This window comes from Delphinus delphis, chromosome 5, assembly GCF_949987515.2.
Source record: "Delphinus delphis chromosome 5, mDelDel1.2, whole genome shotgun sequence".
NCBI classification, from domain to species: domain Eukaryota; kingdom Metazoa; phylum Chordata; class Mammalia; order Artiodactyla; family Delphinidae; genus Delphinus; species Delphinus delphis.
In genome coordinates, this window is record NC_082687.1 from 69,248,460 (window position 1) to 69,270,910 (window position 22,451).

Below are 22,451 nucleotides of genomic sequence, written 5' to 3' on the forward strand. Positions count from 1 at the left end.
CCGAACTGAAAGTTGGTGACCAGTTTGAGGAGACCTATTTCATTGCATGCAACTGTAATACACACAGGTCACAGGGTCAGTATGGTCTTTTAAAATTATAATGCATCATTCATAGTGAGTCAACATGAAAAGAAGAAACAAATAAGAAAGTTCATGACTTGCATCAAGTATTTGATACATGTATTTTAAAATATAACATAATCTTATTGCTTTTTTTTTTTTCTTTTTCAAATATTACCTCTAGTTCCTTGATTCTAGAGACTAGAATGAATTAGTGCCCCGGAGTCAGGAAAAGACTTCCTAAAAATTCAACTTGTTAAAGAAATTTAAGAGTGTAGTCTTTTTAAAAGGAAGATTCTGCTTTGTCTACTTTGTTAAATATGGCATTCTTAACAATATAATGTTTGTGTGTCTGTATAATATTTTGTGTTGGTTATGGTGATTAAATGATAATTGGGAAAAATAGGAAGTGATACTTATATCTAATACTAAACTCTGCTGTAATACTAATATTACACATTTGTATAGTGTTTTTGAAGTTTTAAACACTTACAGCTATGAATTATATGGCTGTCATAACAGCCTGCTGAGTGTGATAAGGCAGGTATATAATTCCCAGTTTATAGCTGAGTAAACAGAAACTCTGAGATTAGTTATTTTGCTGTAGATCACCCAGCTGGGGGCAAAAAGCAAGGAGGTATGAAGCAAAGGTATTTAAAATAAAAGCAGAGAGATGAAAAAGTAAAACGTGAAACTTGACGGAGGTCCTTAAAAATAAAGATAGGAAATGTGAAATGGATATTAAAGACAAAGGAGAACTGGCAAAGGGAATGGAAGTTAGAAAGTGAAAAGGGAAGAAAATAGTTTAGCACTCATTTGCCAGCCAGATTATTCTATTTAGATTCCCTGATTTGACTACTAAACTTGAGGAGAACAGATAAAGTAGGAAGTCTGAACTACCATACGAAAGGTTAAAATAGTTTAGATCAGTGATAAATTTAAATGTCTGGACTGATATTAAATGCCATCATGAGTGGTGCTATTTATTTCTTTGAATAAAATTTTAAATTTCCCCTAATATAATTCTACCTAATGTTCTGTACAGAAGCAATAATTCATTAAAATCTACTAATTCCACTTCTGCTTCTACTTCTTGGCTTAAATTTTTTAAGCAAGAAGGGCTAGTAAATAAATGTCTTTTTCACTTAGATAAGGTTTTAAATACCTTAGGTTTTACATTTCAAAGAACAGGTTTATTCAGCATCTGCATAGGCTGACACCTCTAATCAAAATATTATTAGCTTTGAGGATAGGTGTGTAAAGAGAACCACAATTCATGACCTTGACAGTTCATATTCCCTACTGTAGACACTGTCCGATGTTTTTTCTTTAACCATAGCGTATACACATACTCAAATAATATGTGCAGATACATGTGTATGATATGATAAATTATTTGTCTACTTTCCTTAGTCTTGTAATGTTCAAAGGTTGATAAGGGGCTGCCCACACTTGACTTTGTGAGCCTTATATACTCAACCAATAGAGATGAGCTGTAGAGTTGACAATTAGTCTAGGGGTGAAAGGATATGCTGATCATCTAATCCAGTTCCGTAGTCTCAGAAGAGAAGAGCTGTATATGTTAGCTTAGTAATAAATTATGTCCTTTTGCATGTGTATGTGTGTGTGTGTGTGTGTGTGTGTGTGTGTGTGTGTGTCTGTAAATAAGCCCCAGAAAGTGATAACTGAAATGGCTCTAGGGTCAAATACGAGGTAGACCCACACATACCCAGATACATCAGACAGACCTTACATATTCTAACTTTCCAAGGAATCCTTTAAAATCTCAAATATAGCCTTTTAGCTTACAGCAATTACTCAACCATGGCAAGATTAGTTCTGAATTCTGTTTTGCTGGGAAGGAAACCATTTTTTATTCTGTCCTGATCACAGGTCATTAATATAGCTGATGAATTGTCTGTGTCTTATTCAAGTAGAAAGAGCTCTATTTAAGGGAGACAGAGCAATACAATTTAACTATAGTTAATATTTGAAAGATAATATTGACATGGCTTGTTAATGGTCACAAGGTTTAGCTTTCTCCAAATCCATTTGAGAATAATGCAATAATGTTCTCCACTGTAAAGAGAAGGAACCAAAGAAGAAATCACAAAGTTAGTAAAATATTAGTGTAATGAGAATTTTAAAATATTCTCTAAGAAGCACTTATATAGTGTTGAATGTACTCCAAGATTTGTGTTTTATTTTGGTAAAATGATAAAAAGATATTACGTTGTAAAACATTCACTCCTGTAAGTGCTTACACATAGATGTTTTATTATCCAGCACTCTTACGGTAATCTCATTCTCTGGCTCTCTGTGAGAGACACCCTGGCCTGTAATTCTTATCATTGGTTGTTGTTTGACGTTAAATCCCACCAGCTCTCTGTAGTGCTGGGAATGCATTACCTAGTGCGACTCTGGCTGCAGAGGCATCATAGTTGATCCAAAACGACACCCAGGACAGAATTGTAATCAGTGTGGAAGGCATGTAGGTTTGCAAAATGAAGTAACCAATGTTTCTCTTTAGACGAAAACTTAGTGACAGTCGTGGATATGCCCCTGAGTGAAAAAAAAAAAGAAAAGAAAGGAAAATCAGATGGTCATTTGGTGGGAGCCATCTCCTTTCTCATCATCGCTAGTTCATTTTGGGGGAAACATCCTCACCTGTTGTGAACTCCACCTTCTTGGACACCATCTTATAGTCAACAATTGAAAACTGAGGAAGCTCAATTTTATTCACTCCTGTTACTGCTCCTTCTCCTCCATTCCAGTAAAACTCAATGTCATCCGTGGTGTAGCCATCTGAAACCAGGAAACAGCAGAGTTAAACAGAATTCAGTTGGCCTAGAAATTCATTTTGAAGACAGTTGGGGATTTGGAGAGAAATTTCCCAGCAATTGATGATAAGATGATTTTGCTTTAAATTGGGATAACATAAGAGGTTTCATGTTGAGTGCTGTTTCTGACAGGCTGGTTGTGGCTGCCTTGAGAAGATGGATATACTTGGCTTTACTGAACATAACCTCTGTGATCATTCAGTGATATCTCATATCACCGCTGCATATTTATTCTCATTGTGTCCACTAAGGGGCACTCTTCGGTTAGATTGAGGGATGCCTGAATTCTAGGTGCCTGGGCATAGATTTTGACTGTGTGTTATTTAACAACAACAAGTATAATAACTGAGCACATATTTGTTAAAAGGGGAACAGAAAGGATAAAGGGATGGAGTATAATAAAAGATCAAATTAGTACGGACCCATTAAATGATCAAGATATTCAAAGAAGAGTATACATTTTTCAATTAGGTAAGCTTCTCTTTATAGCCTTTGATTATAGCTAATATATAGGTGAAAATTTTAGTAAATATGTGAATTTTTGATCATATTGTTATACCTTAATACTTATGTTAGTGAGGTTTAAGTAATTTAAGGCAAGTGTGTAGAGGATTGTAGGTTGTGGTAGAAGGATCTATCTTGAAATCTATTCCCCCTTCCAGTTCTGCTCCCAATTGCCATGGGTCTGCTTGGGTTATGGTCATACATCAGAGTAGCTTGCATTAAAAAAATGTATTAATATATTAAAAAATCTAAAAATCATTTAAAACATATAGAAGGCTTTATATTTGTATCTTTCTATCTGCTAGAGACAAAAAAAGATCTTTCTAAGGTTATTTTCTATTTTTATTGACCTCAAATAAAAAAGCATCAAATCTTTTTCCATTAGAATTACTAGGGCTTATGTTTCAAAAGTAACCATATACTGTAGTACATATTTTGCCTACTAACTTTTGATTAAGCCAGAAACATTTTCTCAAGAGATAAAGAGTAATATATTTAAGATTTAGAAGTTGAATGCCAAGTGCCAAAGAATCACCATCAACATATCGCTGAAAGAAAATTTAAGGTCTTCTTCATTTTTATTTTGAGGGGAAATAAAATTATCTTTACTTTACTGTTTTAAACACTTCTAGCTTCTCTTCAAAAAGCTCTTTTTTGAATTCTTATCCCTGAACTCATTGCACTCACAACTGTCTTGTATTTGTTACTTTTGCCACTCTATACAGGTTATTATTTACTATAATATGTTTCAATTTGTTTTATTTTATTTCTCTTAAAACCATCTTCTTCTAGTTCAAGAACTTGCCCTTTCTTCAAAGGGTAATCTTTCATATTCAGTAACCTATTTTACAATGACCCAAGTAGAGCATAGAAGTGGAAGATATTTGCTTTTAGATATAATCTTTGGTGTCCGAGAGGCTGTGAGACCCTCGATACCCACTGGACTTAGAGCAATCTACATGGAACTAATTGGCGTGTTGGGGATTTCCACCAAATTTAGGTATGGCTCTGTAAGACTGATTCTTAACATCTCTTTGAGAATCTGATAAAACCTTCTGAACTCAAGAGAATGAGAAGACAAGCCACAGATTGGGTGAAAATATATACAAAAGACACATCTGATAAAGGACTGTTATCCAAAATATACAAGGAGATCTTAAACCTTGACAGTAAGAAAACAAAAAACCTGATTAAAAATGGGCCGAAGACCTCTTAACAGACATCTCACCAAAGGAGATATACAGATCGCAAAAAAGCATATGAAAAGATGCTCCACATGACATGCTGTTAGTGAAACGCAAATTAAAACAATAATGTGGGCTTCCCTGGTGGTGCAGTGGTTGAGAGTCCGCCTGCCGATGCAGGGGACACGGGTTCGTGCCCCAGTCCGGGAGGATCCCACATGCCACGGAGCGGCTGGGCCCGTGAGCTATGGCCGCTGAGCCTGCGCGTCCAGAGCCTGTGCTCCACAACGGGAGAGGCCACAACAGTGAGAGGCCCGCATACCGCAAAAAAAGAAAAAAAAAACAAAAACCAATAATGTGATGCTACTGTACACCTATTAGGATCGTCAAAATCTGGAACACTGACATCACCAAATGCTGGAGAGGATGTTGAGCAGCAAGAACTCTCATTCATTGCCGGTGGAAATGCAAAATGGAACAGCCACTTTGGAAGAGATTCTGGTAGTTTCTTACAAAACTAAACACACTCTAATCATATGACCTAGCAATCTTGCTCCTTGGTTTTTAGCCAAAGTAATTGAAAACTTGTGTCTACAGAAAAACCTGTACACAGATGTTTACAGTAGCTTTATTCATAATTGCCAAAACTTGGGAGCAACCAAGATGTCCTTTGGTCCTTTGATACTGTCGTACACATAGGTACTGGTATATTTCTCAGTGTTAAAAGGAAATGAGCTATCAAGCCATGAAAAAACATGGAAGAAACTTAAATGCATATTATTAGGTGAAAGAAGTCAATGTGAGAAGGCCACATACTGCATGATTCAACTATGTGACATTCTGGAAAAGGCAAAACTATGGAGACGGTAAGATCAGTGGTTGCCAGGGGTTGGGGGTGCGGAGGGATGAATGTACGGAACACAGATCCTTAGAGAGCAATGAAAATACTCCGTATGTTACTATAGTGGGAGACAAATGTCATTATGCATTTGTCTAAACCCACAGAATGGACAACACTAAGAGTGAACCTGAAAGTAAATTATGGACTCTGGGTGATAATGCTGTGTCCACATCATTTCATCAATTGTAACAAATGCACCACTTTGGTGGAGGATGTTGATAACAGGGGAGGCTATTCATGTGTGGCGGCAGGGAGTATATGGGAAATTTCTTGTACCTTCCCCTCAATTTTGCTGTGAACAGAAAACTGCTTTAAAAGATATTCTTAAAAAAACTTCTGAAAGAACTCTACAGAAAAACATACATATAATACATATGTATAGATAGATAAATAAATACAATTTGACGGTAATTTCAGAGAATCATGGCTTCCCCTGGAGCCCATTTAAGTGTTCTAGAATAAGAACCTCCTCTCTGAGGGCAAATGGCTAGTGGCAACACGACAGCTTAAACTCAACCCTGATGCCCTTCCTTCCACTTCCGATTCAACTATGAACTTCTAAGCCCAGCATGAAGTGGGATCTGGGGAATGTGAGGTCTCAGCTCTGTCTGGATCTAGTAGCCAATGATGTCATGGGATGTTTTTCCCCTCAGGGACAGGAGAGAACTGGGGGACTACTGGCATGGGGTACTTGGATGGGGTTAGAACAGTGAGATTAAGGAAGAAAGCTGGGTGCACGGATTTGGAGGGACTAGTAAATGAAGGCTGCTGCCCCTTGTGTGACTATGTGGACTGCTGTTTTCACAGTCCTTTAATAAGATGTAGGAGAGTTTAAAAAGTGGGGAGAGAGAGGAAGAGAGAGAAAGAGACTGCCTCCTGGTGCATCAGTAGGGGAATGACAGCTTGCCTGGAGCCCACCATGGCTTTCATCTAGCTAGAACACTGTTTCCATTTACGGCGCTCGGGCAGCTGGGTCCAAATCCCAAGGGATATGCAAGAGAAACACAACGATATTTATAAGAAAACCCAGTCATCCTACAGAAGGAAAACAAGCATAAGATCCAGAATAGATGGCTCCTCGTGAGAAGAACTGGTGGAGGAAGCAGATGATAGTTTGAACTTTTCATTTCCCATCTTTATTCAAAATTTGGGAACATATAAGGATATCTGATGAGAGCACAAAAACTTCCTTACTTCCTTGTACTAAAACCCATAGTTTTCAATTTAAAAAGAGTGTTAGATAAATTGAAAAGAAGATGGCCACTGATGAGGCCAGGTTAGTGGACTGGAAGACAGTTTGAACAAAATTATAGAAATTTGGAAAGCATAAGCGCTTTGAAAGACTCATCTAGGAGAGCTAACATATGAATAGTGGGCATTCTTGACAGAAGAAGAGGAGCCATAATACACAAAGAGAAAATACAAATTTCCCTGAATTTAATAAACTGTTTTGCATATTGAAGGGCTCATTATATTATGTAACCGTGATATCACTCCTGAACTCCAAGGGTAAAAGAATAATTTTACAATCTTCCAGACACAAAGTACAAGGTATTTTCACAGGAAAAACTCTCAGATTTCTGAAGGGAAAGGATTATAGAATAACAATTCAGAACATCTAGAGTAAAGGCAAAAGGACAGCAACTCAGAGACTCAAGAGTCCCATTCCCCACAAAAATACCACTTCTTTCCAGAGAAGCATTCCAGAGAAGAATATATCACCCAGGGACCTGTTTGAGGAAATTATTCCTACAGAAGACTCCAATGAAACAAATGAATCAGGATGGATAACTAAGACATTATCAGGGAAAGCTCGTTGGAAACAGGGGGGTTGTAAAGAATTATAAGACTACTTTGCTCAAACCTATGCAAACACATTTGAAAATTTGAATAAAATGGATAATTTTCTTGTAAGAAAAGCATTTGCTAAAGCCCAAATCAGGAGAGACAGAAGATCAAAATAGTTTGTTACCCCCTACAAACAAATAAACACCAGACTTAAACATTTAAGACTGATAATTCTATTTCTACTTAAACAGTTCCAAAGTATAGGGAAAAATGAAAACTTCCAAATTGTTTTCATAAACTAAGGAGAACATATTAGCAAAACAAGATCCAGCAGTACATTAAATAACAATGCATAACTAGTGGGGTTTATTCTAGGAGTGCAAATGATTCAATATTAGAAAATCTAGTAATATACTTCATTATATTAACAGATCTAAGGAGAAAAAAGCATATGATTATATACACAGGTGCTAGAAAGGCATTTGACAAAATTTAATAGCCAGTCTGTTTGTTTTTTAACAAAACAAACATCACTCAATAAATATGCATAGATGGATATTTCCATAACATGGTAAGACATATCTATCTCACGCTCAAAGCCAGAATCACGCTTATTGTGGAAACACTAGAATGTTCCCATGAAAGTTAAGAACAAAATAAGAGTGTCCCCTACCATTGCTATTATTTTTAACATTGTTCTGGAAATACTAGCCATTAGGTAAAAGAAAGAAAATTGAACTATAAAGTTGGAAAACTGCTGGTTAAACTATTAAAATTTGCTAATTATACCACTGTATATCCAGTAAACCCCAAAGAATTAACTGAGAGACTTTTACGAACAATAGAATTAGTATGATTATGGGGTACAAAATTACTACACAGAAATGAGTAGCTTTCATGTATAAAAACAAAAATTTATAATGGAAGAAAAGACCCTTTTTAAAATAGAGACAAGAAATATCTAGTAATAAACTTAGGAACAGGCAAGACTTATATGAAGCAACATTTGAAACACTTTTGAAAAGCACAAAAGAAGCCTTGAACAAATAAAAAGACATACCATGTTTTGAATAGGAAGACTCAACATCATTAAGTTCGTTTACAACTTAATGTGATTGCCTAGTAATACCAATGAGCTTTTCGTTTTGGGAACTAGACAAAGTGATTCTAAAGTTAAAATAAACAGATTGGAAAATCTAAGATAGCTCTAAAAAATAAGACTCCTGGCTTTGTGCTACTAACCTTAACTTGACAACCAGGCACTAACCTATGTGTGTGAATAAAACTGACGTGGCTCCTGCCCTCTTGGAGCTTGCATATTTCATGTAAAATGTTACATATTTCACCACAAAATTCCTTTCTAAATCCTTCTGTATGGATTGGTTTTTTTTTTTTTTTTTTTTTTTTTGCGGTACGCGGGCCTCTCACTGTGGTGGCCTCTCCCGTTGCAGAGCACAGGCTCCGGACGCGCAGGCTCAGCGGCCATGGCTCACGGGCCTAGCCACTCCACGTCATGTGGGATCTTCCCGGACCGGGGCACGAACCTGTGTCCCCTGCATCGGCAGGCGGACCCTCAACTACTGCGCCACCGGGGAAGCCCTAGATTGGCTTTCTTTAGCATGTGTTTTAATCTTCAGGAAAGCTTTGCAACAAGGTAGTGGATAAGATTTAGGTGGCCTTATTAAATGAAGTTAAGTGATGTCAAAGGTGATATTTGAGGCACTCCTTTTGTTGGTGCAGCTCATACAGTATAGATGGCTCTGGAACGAGGAATCCTGGTTTTAGCTTTCTGTGGTCCTGGAGTCAACACATGGCAGGAGCTACCTGACTACCAGCTTCCCGACTGTGGTGAAGCCATCAGTCCCCTTGGAGGGCCGGTCTGCACTGTGATACTGGGAGTCATTTCTAGTTGCCCAGCCTAGAGCCTACTACATCCATCTTTTGATTTTGTAAGCACCACTTCCTTCTATTGAAAGTCTTTCTGCTTAAGCTAGCCAAATGGACTTCTGTTATATGCAGCAGAATCTGGATTGATACATTCTCTTTCTCTTCTGGGGAAGAATTATTTGCTCCAGATTTGGAATTACCAGAGCTTTCCAGGAAAACCTCTGTTGGCTTGTGCTGGTCATTCATTTGCTGTTTCTGTGCCTCTCCTGCTTTCTATACTCTGCTCTGTACCCATGGGGCTGGGCTCCCTGACTCTCTGGCTTCCTGTTAGATGCTGCCCCTAGGAAGAATAGGCTGAAGATTAGAAGGTAGAAGGGGGAGGTGAGCCTCTTGATTCTGTCTCTGGCAGTGTTGCTGGTGATTGCTGCCAGGGCAGTGGGGTGATTCCAGACTCTCACGGCCCCTCTTCTGGAAACTCTGCAAACAACCAGAACAGCATTTCTAATAGGATCCAACAAATTCAGGCTCATGGGCACTTGTTTCTGGCTCTTCCTCCTTTAACACCCTTTTTTCCTTCTCTCTTTTGCTTTTCCAGCTCATCCAACCTTTGTAACCAATTCTCTCTATTAAATTCCCTATTTGAAAAAACTTGAGTGGTTTCTGCTTTCCAATGAGCTCCTGTCACATAGTGTATCTTATCATGCAAATATTTCATCTGTTTACATAGCTTTGTGTTTGTCTCTGCCTTTTGTCTCCTTCATGTCTCATTATATTATACACTTTTTGAAAGCAAAGACCTTCTTTTATTTATTTATTTATTTTTTGCGGTACGCGGGCCTCTCACTGTTGTGGTCTCTCCCGTTGCGGAGCACAGGCTCCGGACGCGCAGGCTCAGCAGCCATGGCTCACGGGCCCAGCCGCTCCGCGACATGTGGGATCTTCCCGGACCGGGGCACAAACCTGTGTCCCCTGCATCGGCAGGCGGACTCTCAACCACTGCGCCACCAGGGGAGCCCGCTTCTTTTATTCTTTAAAAAATTTCCTGATGCCTAGAACAGATTCTGTCCACAGTCATGTATCCAATACATATTTATGAATAAATGACTTTGTGAATGTTGTTTGCTGCTTAGGGGTCTATGTTTATTGTCTCAGATAGGTAGCCTGATATATAACTTCCTTGGTAGCATTCTTGAGCCAGATTTATTCCTTGCTTAAAATGCTTCTACTCACAAGGGCCTTACAGGTGGGTCTGGGCACCAAGGAAATGGAAAAAGCTGCTTATTAATTTTAGGCTTACTGAGTAACTAGGTGATAAATTACAACCTCAGTCTGATCTTCAAATTGTAGGATTCTAGGGGATAACTATGTAAGCAATATCTAGAGTTGAAGGACCAGAGATGGTTCACCGTTTGGGATTGAGAGGGGAGAAGACAGTGGGTGAGCCCAAACCTCTCACTGTCTTCTGCTTTTGCAGGGCAGCAGAACGCTTCAATGCCATGCACAAAAACAGAGCTGGAGTATGGCTATCAATCAATGTGAATCTTAATAGGATTCAACGATTTATACAGTCAGTGGTCTGGGTCTGTATTCCCAAGCTCTCTGGCACTTTGTTCAACTAAAACCCTTTAGGCTTAGTGTTCAAGGTACTGAGATAATTACAGACGATTTTGGGGGAAAAAGAATGCGCACTCCATTTCAGGTGGAAGTGTGAGTTCTCATGGGAGCAATAATGGCAGCTGGACCCAAAGGGGAGAGCCTAGAAATAAACTATTATTCAAAGATTACACAAGGACATCTTGCCACAGAGAGCAAACATCAGTTTTCTCACACCCCCCAACCGACCTATTTACCAAAGGTTTCCTTTATGAATCAGTGACTTCATACAGTGTCTCAAAGCCCGAACCCTTGGATACCAAGGATATTGTTTTGTAGCAACAATAACTACACAGAAGCTCTCAAAATTTCCTCTCAGCCCCTGGGGACTTCTTAGTGCAGCAGAAAGTACAGATAAAATTAAGTTGATGTCATTGGTTAAAGATGTGTGGAGCTAGTACAAATATACAAGCATCTGGATGTTAGTGTTTCTCTTTGCTATTTGAAACACTCTATTTTCGATGCATTTTTCTAACCTGGAAATAAAAATTACTCCCTTTTGTGCTTAATAGAGCTGGGAGGATGGTCTAAAATTGTACTGAAATGTGTTTTAGAGAATGGAGAGATTTAAGCTTCTAATCCACGGGTGGACATGAGTAAATGTATTTCCCTTTGTGGAATGGCCATGACCTCATCTCAAGTTTCACAGTGTGGGGCTTGATTGGCTTAAGCCAATTGTTAAAACACCATCCCTTGGGCTTCCCTGGTGGCGCAGCGGTTGAGAGTCCGTCTGCCGATGCAGGGGACACGGGCTCGTGCCCCGGTCCGGGAGGATCCCACATGCCGCGGAGCGGCTGGGCCTGTGAGCCATGGCCGCTGAGCCTGTGCGTCCAGGGCCTGTGCTCTGCAACGGGAGAGGCCACAACACTGAGAGGCCCGCGTACCGCAAAAAAAACCAAAAAAAACACCATCCCCTTTGCTATGGTGACTGGCTAAGGGTTAGGCAATCACCCAGGTCTAAAACAATTAGGTCATAGCAGGTCCCCTGCCCAAATTAATTGCTTGCAAATAGGCATGTGACCCAAGTTGGTCCAGTCCTAGAGAAATCTAGGACTTGTGTTCAAAAGTTGGAGGAGAGAAGATTTCCCTCTCTCTTTTAGCTGTTGGTAAACAGGAAATGCTGAGTGGAGAGTGGCCAGTCCAGCTATAAGAGCCAGTATCTTTCCTTCCTGTTTACATCAGTCATTACTAGCACCTAACTGAAATCACACTCATGATCAACATTTCGGCTGACGTACTGAAATAAACTTAGTAGCCTTCCACTCTCCACTTCCTCCTGCTCTTTCCACGTGGGGGCAGAAATATTAGGAATTTATCAATATCTCTGCTCCAGGAGCTGTGTAGATCCTTCCTGTTTCAAGGTTATTAGATATTTGTAATGGTGCATCTCAGAAGCAGATAAGAAAGCCAGTTGGGTCTAATCCTTCCCGTGGCTCCAAACCTGCTAAAACATTTATTCTGAAGGCTACTTGGGATTCCTTTCTCACCCATCTCTGTATCTCCTTGGTAGCCTAAGAAGCAGTAAACCAACCATGGAAGCCAGATTTTTAAAGCATTCTCACAAGTATTAAGAAACTGTAGGTACGACAGCAGAAACTAACACAACATTGTAAAGCAACTATACTCCAATTACAAAAAAACTAAACCAAAAAAAAAAAAAGAAAGAAAGAAAATGTAGGTACAAATCTGTGCAACAAACCACTTAATAATTGACTCCTACCTGACGACCCACCGTTTGAGTGGTCATCCAGGGAAGGCCCTCGTGCTATTTTCTTAGTCAACTCAATAGTTAATTATGTTTCTGGGTAATCATTAGAAAATACGTCCTTATAATAAGAAAAAATTCACCTTCTTGGAGAGCATTCACCATCTGATCCTTGTCTACCCCTTGTGCTCACAGAAAATAAACCCAGTACCTTTTCTACATGATAGTACTTCCCATTTTTGAGGACACCTCTCACGATCCCTTTCAGTGTTTCCTTCTTCAGGCTTTGGTCTTTCGCAGGATGTACTCAACCTATGAAGCTTTTCTCCTCTCAGTAGTTTCCAGTTTGCTGATACGCCCTTTGAAGCATGGAAGCCCCAGGCTGAGAGGTGGCCATGTCTACCTCGGCTCTTCTCCCTTCTTTTATCTGGAAGATGTTCCTATTGTGTAGACTCACCCCCAAGATTAATCCTGCCCTGGTTTAATCTGGCCAAACATAGGAGGCCATGGCACCTCCTATGTTTGGCCAATGTAAATTTCCAGAGTGACTTTCCAAGAGTCCTGCTCTTTCATATCTGACTGCTTAATACCACATAGTCCATGAATCCTTGTCTACGCTAGATCATCCCCATTTAAAGACTTTTAGGTCCCAGGTACTTTTGATTTTGGAGACACCTTCCCACATTATGTTAAATACATTAAAATGCATTCACATCCCATGTTAAACCTAATTTACATGTCACTGTAAAAGCACTGGATTGCAGCTGACTTGTTAACATAATGTCATATTAGGTTTAATATTGTAGTTTTCCTTATGCGTTTTGGGGCCAATAATTTAAGACCCTTGATAAACTCGTAGTATGTAGACATTTTGCCTATAATGCTTGTTGGCAAAATGGCTTTGCTGGAGCCCAGATACCGACTGGGCTGTAGTGCCCTGCTTAAGATTGCTTTCCATGCATTCTTTATTTGGAATATATCCAGCTCCTCTTAAATTTACGACTGATGGGAATTCTGCTGTCATCGTCAGATCTTCTGACCCTGATTGTGGCTTGTCCTGATTTCTAAATTGGCTACCACCTCACGATGGTAGCCAATTTCTCACGATGAAATTGTCTTCCAGGTTGTACTGCATGCAGTAGCTACCCCCTTGGGTTGTTCAGGTGGCCTCTCCGAGGCTGAGCCTGTCTGACCCTGTCTGGCCTCCTCTACCATGTTTCTGGCCCCATGCTGATGAGGTTCTTACATGCTTTCCACCATGCCTGTCCAACTCATGATATTCTTGGCGTAGCTAGCTAGTGAAGGGCAAGACTTTTCTTATTCTAGTCACTGGTCTTCTATTAAAGCAGCACAAGTTCAAATTAGCTTTTTGACAGTCACATTACTTTTTCTTCCTTGGACTCAAACATAGGATCTATTACAGTCCCCATTAAATTTTATCTAATTCAATTTGACTTGCTGTTGAGGTTTTTTTTGATCTTTATTTGCTCACCCTCTTGGTTTCATGTTCTCTTCAGGTTTGATAAACATGCCTTTTATCATTATTCCCTTGACTGAGACAAATGTGGGATGGCAGAGACAAAGATAGAGCCCTGTTACAATCTCTTGGCAATACTCCTCCAGGTTGATAATAAAAGTCTCTAATCAGTACTTCGCTGGGTGGCACCATCATTTATTCATTATTTTTTAATTAATTAATTAATTATATTTTTGGCTGTGTGTATCTTCGTTGCTGCACGCAGGCTTTCTCTAGTTGTGGTGAGCGGGGGCTATTCTTTGTTGTGGTGCACGGGCTTAGTTGCTCTGCGGCACATGGCATCTTCCCAGACCAGGGCTCGAACCCGTGTCCCCTGCATTGGCAGGTGGTTTCTTAACCACTGTGCCACTAGGGAAGCCCCCCATCATTTATTCATTTAATATTTGCCTAATAGTTTTAGCTTTGAGTCTGTATCTCTGTATTTATCACCTTTACCTGATTCAGTGATTTTACAATCCTATCAAATAAGGAAGTGAGGTCTATTTTGACTTGTGTTTGGAGAAATCGAGCTGTTTCCATAGATTACTGAGCCCTCTTCTTTGGGATCCAGGACTAGAATATTTCCCAGACTGAATCAAGTCTCATCAGCCTAAGTGTCTTTGAATTTATCTTTCTTACCTTCTGGAACGTGGAATGGTGTATTCCGTTCTGTCAATACCAATAATAATTAGGTATACTGATGATATGTAGGCTTATGATAATCACCTTCCCTTCACAATGCCCAGCTTCCTTTAATATGTGCTCATTGAGCTATATGGAATTAATTTGTGTGGGTGCATATGTTTTAGGCAAATTATTGGTTAAAAATTAGAATCAGGGTTGCTGTATGCCCAAAATCAGTGGTGACGTAAAAGATAATCACACCTGGAAATCCTAAAATCTTACTATTAAGTGTTTGTTATATGTTTTTTAATCAATAAAGGTTTCTCAAAACAAACAGCTACTAGCTATCTACATTTTTTTGGTCTTAATAGTCAAAGGAGAGAATATTTTGTGTCTCAGAAAAAATCCTTATCCCTCTCTTTCTAATTTGTATTAATTGCAAAGTAGATTTTTCTGGGGAATCTATGGTCAAACTTTCTTTTATAGTCTTGAAACCCTTTTACGTTATCTATACATTTAATGAACATCCCAATTTTTTGGACCCTCCCTACTTAAAATAAATAATTGGGGTGAAAGATGGAAATAAATTGTGACTGTTAATGCTTGTTCCTAAGTTATGCCAAATCTGGCACAACTTTCTCAAAAGATAAATTTTACAGAATGTCAACAACAAAAACCATGTACTTCTTACAAAGTTCTGTGAGAAATCTCTGTTCCAAAATTGAGATAGTCTTTTGCTTAATATTACTGTATGGAACAGAGAAGGCCTTGCCTGTTCAACTCAGCTCAAATGAGGTGTTGGAGTTACTGGGATTGGATGTCATCTCTACCCATAATTTCTGCTCTGATAAAAAGGAACATCAAAACCCTTCTCCACTTTGAAACGGTTGTTTGGTTGGGGGGAAAATCCATTATACCTGTTTTCTCCAAGCATTAGAATGACCATATTGACTTGAACATATGAAAAATGAATTAACTGCATAAGCAGAGAATCTAAACCAGTGTGTTAATATAGGTGTGGTTTAAGATTGTTTAACAGTCCTATTTAAGATTGGATATTGTTTAAGAATGCTTGATCTATTAGACATCCTTGAAGGTGTGCATCCTTGTTTTATTAAGAAGAATAAAAAAAAAAATCAGGCCTAGTCTAGAGAAGGGCGTCACCTCTCATTATGACAAGCACCTAATATGCCACTTGTGCCTTTATCTTCTAAAGTGTGAGTGACCTTCAAGGAAAAATAAGACCAGGAACAAGTAAAGTACAAACGAAGGTGATTATTCAGCTAATTCAAATGCAATGTTATGTGAACCTTTCTGTTCTGGCAATGTTATTGTTGATCTGAAACTCTAGATTAACAGCTTAGATGATAACCCCACTTACCTAATTTAATTTTTATGACCACATTGCATCACCCCTGAGTGGTTACCGAATTTTGCTTTGTTTTAATTCTTCTTTTTTTTTTAGAGGGTCTCTTTTCACTGATAAATTCTGATGATAAGAAATGGTGATTTGTCAATAAAATACATTTTTGGAGAACTTGTTAAAAACTTAAAAAACCCAACTCAACCAAACCAGTTATGGTAAAATATTTACAGTATGAGGTTAAGAGAAAACAAACATAAGAAAAATGTATGTGTATGTGTATGTATCACAAAGGATATGTATGAAAATAGTTAATAGTGGTTAGGATCATGGGTTTTTCTTTATTTTAAAAATTTTATGTGGTGAACTTGTAATGCTTTTAAAAATAAAACCCCAGTAAATTATTTTTATGTTCTAGAAAACGCCTAACTACTGTATGAACTTCAAATCTGTGAAGATTATTTGAATGACCTGTAGAGGGCACTCAAGACCTTCCAGATTCATAGGGAGAGACAAGGATACTGTCTGAAAATTTTATTCCTTTCATTTGCAGGAGTTTTACATTTTTCCTATTTTAGCTTTGGATCACTGATTCTCACAAGGTTCTATTTTAAAATTCATTTATGTTAAATAACACTAGTACAATTCTGATTAATATACCTAGTCACAAATTCCTATTTTTAGCTAGAAATATCTGTTTATATTTAAATACATGCAACTCTAATTGTTACTAAAATGATTAAAACAAATGACCTGTTTTGGTATATTTAATGCTTAAGTTGTAATCTTTTCACTAACATCTTCAAAAGGACAGTCTATGCTAGTTTAGCTATGCATATGAATTAACGAATATCTATGTGCAGCAAATGGACCTATTCTTCCCATCCTTATTTTATTATTATGCAGCTGGTAGCAATGAAATGCATTAAATTAAAAATTAGCCTTCTTTCAGGTCAGAGTTTATTTTCAATTTTTATTTTATTAACTAAGTTGCCTCGTTCCTGATTTCTTTTAGCTATCATCTATGTATTTTAGACTCATATACCTTATCAATCACATTCAGATGCCATTAATTGAGACCCACTCTATTCAGTTTCTAAAGCTGATGCCTTCCCCATTTGTGGATGCAAAGTATGTAGTCCCTGCCCTGGGTTTTCACAAATGTGTTGCACACAACCTACGATAATAATACAGTACCAAGCTACAGTATCTAAAAAAGGCGGATTTTATTTTCCAACAAGATAGCTTTTCTCTGGCAATTCTCAGCCATCTTCAGATATTACATGTTCTTTTGGATTCCCTTTAGGATCAGGTTGGATAGCCTTAGCAACTAGGAGGCCATGTGCTTTTGCGGCTCACAAACTATTATATGTTCTTGTATAATTTCTTGGCTTTTGAAATCATGCGAATAGAATGTTGAAGAGCTGACAGTTCAGTTGTTTGTATCTACAGCTTATCTGCACTCATTCCCAAGTGCTAGATTGGTGTCACAGAGGTTACTGTGGTAGGCTCTTGGGGCACATTAATATCTGTGTTTTAAAAAATTGCATTGTGTCTGGGCATGAGGGAAAAAACCCTATCCAATTATTATTGGTTTTGCTGGAATTGATTTTTCACTCCGTGTAACTTGGCAGTGACACTGATGAAACATGTGGCTTGCTGCCACTTTATTTATGTTGAGGACTTTATTTCTGATGCCCATGAAATAGGAAGACAGGCAAATATAAATTTATCTTTTTTTTTTTTTTTTTTTTTTTTGCGGTACGCGGGCCTCTCACTGCTGTGGCCTCTCCCGCCGCGGAGCACAGGCTCCGGACGTGCAGGCCCAGCGGCCATGGCTCATGGGCCCAGCCGCTCCGCGGCACGCGGGATCTTCCCCTGCATTGGCAGGCGGACTCTCAACCACTGCACCACCAGGGAAGCCCTATAAATTTATCTTTGAAGCTGCCTGGTGTAGAAGTTTGGGAGCAGCAGTTAGGAAAGGGCATTGCCTGATCTCAGGCCAGGGAAGAGAAACAGTGAGTATCATTTTCACTTTTCAGAAGGGGGAAATAAAAGTACAGATTTCCATGATATGATTGGGAAAGCGAATGCTTCCAAGTTTCTATCTGTGGAAATGGGGCCAATAATCTGCAGTACCTGACTCACAGGGAAGATTTAAACAAAAGGTTGCTTTTGCAAAGTTAACAGCTAGAGAGTGCTTCTTAGAACAGGGGTTCCCAACCCTGGGGCCAAGGACTGCCACCAGTCCGTGGCCTGGTAGGAACCGGGCCGCACAGCAGGAGGGGAGCAGCTGGCAAGCGAGCACAGCTTCATCTGCCGCTCCCCATGGCTGGCATTACCGCCTGAGCCATCCCCCTCCATCCCCCCACCCCCATCCGTGGAAAAATTGTCTTCCACGAAACTGGTCCCGGGTGCTGAAAAGGTTGGGGACTGCTGTTGGAAGCAATCATCATCACAATACTTAGAAGCATTACACAAGCATCACCTGTTACTTCAGGATGAGTCTATAACATTGTCCTCAGCTGAGGGTGATTCCCCCTGACCAGGGGCCATTTGGCAACATCTGAAGGCATTTTTGGTTATCACAACTTGGGGGATGGATGCTACTAGATCTAGTGAATAGAGGCCAGGGATGATGCTAAATGTCCTACAATAACCAGTCCAGTGCTCCACATGAATTATCCAGCCGAACCTGCCAATAATGCTGATGTTGAGAAACTCTGGTCCTTAGCTAGATGGTACTGTGGTTGGCTGAATGGGTCATATTAAGATTATTTGTATTGGCGATGTGACAAGTGGTTCTCAGTGTTACCCAGATCTCATTCTAAGCAGATAGATCTTTTGGGAAAGAAAGATATAGAATTGTTCTGTCCTCAAATAGCAAATAGAATTTCTTTACTTTTAATCCAAGGACTTCATGCCCACCCCTGGCCAAGACAGTACGATCGTGGTTACACACTACTGGGGATTGGGTAGAGGGAAAAGAGACCCTTGGGGAACCTGACTAACAAGCATGGCAAATTCTTGGCTCTTTGGTTTAAAATAAACTAGCCTGAAAGTCAGAAGGATGTCTACATATGCGAACTTTCTGAAGAATTCTTTTCACCCTGAATTCCCCCAACTACACACACTAAAGACACTTCAAGGAAAAGAAGAGGGGGAAAGAGAAGAAGAGAGGAAAGGAGAGTCAGATGTGAATTGGGGAAGCCCTGTCTGCCTCTGCCCCTTCAAGCTGGGTTCTAGGGTTGGGGTATGATGCTAGACAGCCTCTTTAAAGTTCTGGATAGGAGTGGAGCCTGCACCTTATGCCGAAGGCAATCAAGCATTGTAGGAAGAAGGTTTTTCATTCCACTATTTAGGAGAACAGTATGCTCTGTTAAAGCTGCAGAATGCTAGAGACAACTCCATCTGTTGTTTCTTGTGGGTTCTTAATAGTGAGGGAGGATTTCAGAGGGTTGCTGGTGGCAGATGTGCACTGGCAGAGAACCTGTGGTCCAGTAAGACATCTCAGGGTTACTTCATTGGAAGGATACAGCATGGACTGTTCCCACCAGGGTTCTAAGATTCAGTTAAGTCTTGGGCACATTGCTAGCGCTATAAGAGCTTGGTGGGACCTGGGTCAGCACCCACAGAATGTCCAGTTGCCATTGGAGTGAGACCTGATTTCACCTGTGCTGTGAGCCAGACAGGACCAGTTATCTCTGAAGTCAGAGGCTGGCCCAGGAACCAACAGATTGAGCATGAAAGTAGAACAACCCCTCTCTGACCCCGTGAGGTGATGTATCCATAAGCATCTCCAGAGCTTAGACTCATCCCCAGGGGGAGGAGTGGCACAAAAGGGAGACAGTACAAATAGATCAAGGCACATCCCCTCTGCTCCCCTGGCATTTGCTCTGGTGCCCTCTGACCTCACCGTCAATGTTGGGGGGAAGAGCAGGAAGAAAGAAACAGTCCTGGTGTCACTGCAGCTACACTGGAAGTGTCTGAGGAAGTGCTGAATTTGAGAGAGTATGTGGAAATTACTAGATTGAGCCACACACTTTAAAATTAAATGGACACACTTTGGTTTGTAGACTGAAAATTTTACCTATTTTAGCTGTAGCTACAGGAAAACAAGTATAGAGATTACGAAGTCTAGTGTCTCACTCCCACTCTCTATACAATATCTAAAGGCCATATTAGAACTTGAGCAAAAAGATGTACAGTTAGATTCTTATAAAACAACACAGCTGGGGCTTTAAGAGTAGATTGGATTATACCAGTTTACATTCCCACCAACAGGGTAGGACTGTTCCCTTTTCTAAACTGGTATAGCCACTATGGAGAACAGTATGGAGGTTCCTTAAAAAGTACAAATAGAACTACCATACGACCCAGCAATCCCACTACTGGGCATATACCCTGAGGAAACCATAATTCAAAAAGACACATGCACCCCAATGTTTATAGCAGCGCTATTTACAATAGCCAGGACATGGAAGCAACCTAAATGTCCATCAGCAGAGGAATGGATAAAGAAGATGTGGTACATATATACAATGGAATATTACTCAGCCATAAGAAGAACAAAATAATGCCATTTGCAGAAACATGGATGGACCTAAAAATTGTCATACTGAGTGAAGTAAGTCAGACAGAGAAAGACAAATACCATATGATATTGCTTATATGTGGAATCTAAAAAAAAGGTACAAATGAACTTATCTACAAAACAGAAATAGAGTGACAGATGTAGAAAATAAACTTATGGTTACCAGGGGGTAAGGCGGGGGGAGGGATAAATTAGAAGATTGGGGTTGACATATAATAAGGACCTACTGTATAGCACAGGGAACTCTACTCCATACTCTGTAATGGCCTATATGGGAAAAGAATCTAAAAAAGAGTGGCTTTATGTATATGTATAACAGAATCACTTTGCTGTACACCTGAAACTAACACAACATTGTGAACCAACTATATCCCAATACAAATTTTAAAAAAGAGTAGATTGGGTTACATTTTCTCCCCAAAGAATCTCCATTAGATGAGTGCTCAATTTCCAGAAGTTCATGTTACTAAAACATGGACTTTAAAATAAAATTGTACTAGAAGAATCTTTATCATACTCTTTTTATGCTACATTTTCAGATTTTTCAGCTGTATTTTGGTTTAATCCATATGCTGCTAACCAAAGGACCATGAAACTGAAAATCCTGGTGCCCACTGATCTAGATTGCTTTGAAGCAGCCACTCTGGTTATTAATTTTCATTCAAAAGGAAGATTTTGGCTAGGTTACTCTTCTAGAGCTTAGAGCAGGCAAGGCGCCTGAGAATTCTTTGAGAAATTCCATATAAATATTAATCCGTAAAACCCCACTGCTTGGCTATCTCTTCCCTGTTGAAGATGACCTTTTACTAAAAAAAGTATTAGCAGGCAACTGTTTGTTGATACCTGGTTAGATGTTCCATGCAGCAGACCTTTTAATTCTGAGGCAAGCAATACACATTATCACAAGAAATTTCAGAGACGTTATTATATTAAGAATCTGTAGGGCAAGTTAGAAATTCTTCTTCAGAATAAAACCTGGAAATGAATACTACTGATTAAATAAACACCCTATATCAAAAGAATCCATGTCCTCTTGTGATCATATTATTGCTGCCATTGATTTAGTGCCTTTTATGGGTCAGGTCTAGAGCTAGACATTTTACATACATGACCACTACACTCAATCCTTACAAGAGCCGTTTAAGAAGAAATTATGAGCTCCATTATAATCATTAGGACACTGAGGTTTAGACGATTTAAGGAACACGGTCACAAACCTTGTTAGGGCAGCATTTCTAAAATCTTTCTTCCTCACCACACTGCCTAATTTCATACTTGTTAATTTATACGATTTGTTCATACTTTCTGTTTCATACTGTAGAAAGAATTATACCCTACTAGGTTGAACCTTATGAAAGTGATGATATTTGACCTTTTTTGGACCCAGAACAGGAATTTCATGTGCTTAATCTTAATATAGTGTAGTATGCACTGGCTCAGCTTAGTTAAAATTGTGGGAGTCTCTGGACTGGTTTTGACCTATTACCCTATTCATATCTCAGATTGTACTGCTAATCTGTAATCTTGAATAGAATGAAGTATTTGAAAAGTTATGCATAAGTCATTTTGAATCCATCACCCCAGAAGGAAAAGATGTCAAAGCAGTTCTGGTGTGATGGAGAGAAACAGACATGGAATCCAAAACCTGGATTCTGGTCTCAGCTCCACCACTTACCGCCTCTGACATTTGCTGGGGTGTAGCCACGCTGAATCTCAGCTACTTTCTCTGTGAAATGAGGCTAATCATAACTATCTCACAGAGCTGTGAGGAATGAATAATTTAATTAAAAAGAAAAGTTTTTATTGCGTGCCTACTACACCCAGGCATTGTG

The 22,451-nt window shown here is 39.3% G+C and overlaps 1 protein-coding gene across 1 annotated transcript in view; it reads right to left on the reverse strand.

Annotated features, from left to right (window-relative positions):
• GABRB1 (gamma-aminobutyric acid type A receptor subunit beta1) overlaps positions 1–22,451 on the reverse strand; it is a 384,587-nt gene that overhangs the window by 14,049 nt on the left and 348,087 nt on the right. Inside the window, exons 6-7 of the mRNA XM_060012606.2 lie at positions 2,728–2,865; positions 2,470–2,622 (exon numbers count right to left, since the gene is read on the reverse strand). Coding sequence (XP_059868589.1) covers positions 2,470–2,622; positions 2,728–2,865 — 291 coding nt within the window. The remainder of the gene's footprint in view (positions 1–2,469; positions 2,623–2,727; positions 2,866–22,451) is intronic.